General features: G+C 53.1%; 1 protein-coding gene across 1 annotated transcript; it reads right to left on the minus strand.

The window, feature by feature from the left end:
* Positions 1-66: 66 nt before the first annotated feature.
* On the minus strand, positions 67-783 carry ETH_00035620 (uncharacterized protein; the record flags this gene model as incomplete). Its single annotated transcript, XM_013380097.1, has 2 exons — positions 67-145; positions 578-783. 2 exons carry the CDS (start codon positions 781-783, stop codon positions 67-69), a joined length of 285 nt encoding a protein of 94 aa, XP_013235551.1.
* Positions 784-2039: the final 1256 nt, after the last annotated feature.

The raw sequence follows: 2039 nt of genomic DNA on the forward strand, positions 1-2039 counted from the left end.
TTAAATTAAATTAAAAATAGAAATTAGATTGAATTAAATTAATTAAATTAAATTAAATTAAATTATTTATTTAACACTCACCTCTGTGCTGTCGTTTTCTGCCAACAAATGAATTTCTTTCCTCAGCGCCGAATCGCCACAAGTCCTTTTTGAAAGTCAAATCAAAATAAATAAATAAAATAAAACAAATGAAATAAAATAATTAAATTAAATTAAATTAAATTAAATTAAATTAAATTAAATTAATAAACTGATAAAACGTTTCAAAATTTTATTTTCAACTTCCGGGAGAGCCAAGAGCAAGCTCGCAGTCTTTAAGGCAACAGACAAGGACAGTTTGTGCCACAGCAAGAAGCCCGAGGGTTTAGGGTTTAGGGTTTAGAGCCAAGGGCTTAGGGTTTAGGGTTTAGGGCTTAGAGCTTAGGTTTTAGGGTTTAGGGTTTGTTCGGCGTGAGAGGCTTTCTGGCACTGAGACTTTGCAAAAAGATAATGGTTTAGAGCTCAAGCTGTGGGACTCAAAGCTGAACACACGATTTAGGGTTTAGGGTTTAGGGTTTAGGGTTTGGAGGGTCGGTACCTGAGGAGGACTTTTGTGAATTCGTCGTCTGCCGAAATAGTGAGCGTGCTGACTTTGCTGCTCTTCTTACGGCCCCACAAAGAGAAGAACCCTTGCTGCTGCTGCTGCTGCTGCTGCTGCTGCTGCTGCTGCAGCTCAGCTGTGCGCATTGCAATTACGCCTGGAGGCACTCCTGCTGCTAGAAGTGTGTCCACTGATATTTCCATTTCTAAAAAAGCAGCAAAACAAAATAAACAAACTAAAGTCTAATTAAAAATAAAAGCAAACACTAAAAGCAAAAACGATAAAGTACAACAGCAGCAAAATGAGGCTCCCAAAGCAGCTCCAAGAAACACATTATGCCTTCCCAAGGGGCCCCCCAGGGGTCCCCCAGGGGCCCCCCAGGGGCCCCCCAGGGGCCCCCCAGGGGCCCCCCAGGAACCCCCCAGGGGACCCCCAGGGGCCCATCAGGGGACCCCCAGGGGCCCCCCAGAAGCCCCCCAGGGCCCCCCATTCTCCTCAAAGGGTCCACAGGGCCCCACAGGGAGTTCCTGTGGCCATCTTGGAGGTTTCTCATGGGATAAGTGTGGGGCCCCTGGGGGGCTCCACAGTTTGGGGCTCCACAGAGGCCCCTAGGGGGCCCCTAAGGGGACCCTAGAGGGATCCTGGGGGGCCCCTAGGGGGCCCCTCCCTTATGGAGCCCCCAAGAGGCCCCATTGAAGGTCCTTTTGTCTTTATGTGAGCTTCCTATAGGGTTTCTAGAACCTGTGGGGCCCCTGGGGGGCCCCTGTAGGGCCCCCGGGGGGCACCTGTGGGGCCCCTGTGGGGCCCCTGTGGGTCCCCTGGGGGGCCCCTGTGGGACCCCTGGGGGGCCCCTGGGGTCCAACAGGGGCCCCTAAGGAGTCCCTGAGGGGCCCTTGGGGGGCTCCTGGGGAGCCCCTATGGAGTTCCTGAGGAGCCCCTGAAGGGGCCCCTGGGGGGCCCCTGGGGGGCCCCTGGGAGGCCCCTGGGTGGCCCCGGAGGGGCCTTTGGCGGGCCCCCGGGAGGCCCCTGGGTGGCCCCTGAGGGGCCCCTGGGGGGCCCCTGGGGGGCCCCTGGGAGGCCCCACATGCGTGTTGATGCTGGAGGCACGAAGGGTCTTTGCAGGTCCGTTTGTTTTGAAAGGCAAGCCCGTGCATTAGGGTTTAGGGTTTAGGGTTTAGGGTTTATGTCTCACGGGGGGCGTGTTGCTGCGCCTGTAGACATGCTGCTGCTGCTTGGCTTTCTTGTTCGAGGAGGCGCAGCAGACTTTCCTGAGGTGTACGTACACCCGAAAGTGTGGGGTCCAGTTTGTGAAAATGAATTTAAATTAATTTTAAATGACATTTAAATAAATTTAATTAATTAAATGGCAATTCAAGTGCTTGAGGCGCTTGCGGAATGTATAGCTAGCTAGAGCGTTGCTGCTGCTGCTGCTGCTGCTGCTGCTGCGGCTGCTGCTCCG

This window comes from Eimeria tenella, genomic scaffold (genome assembly GCF_000499545.2).
Source record: "Eimeria tenella Houghton genomic scaffold, Eth_scaff4443, whole genome shotgun sequence".
Taxonomy (NCBI): domain Eukaryota; phylum Apicomplexa; class Conoidasida; order Eucoccidiorida; family Eimeriidae; genus Eimeria; species Eimeria tenella.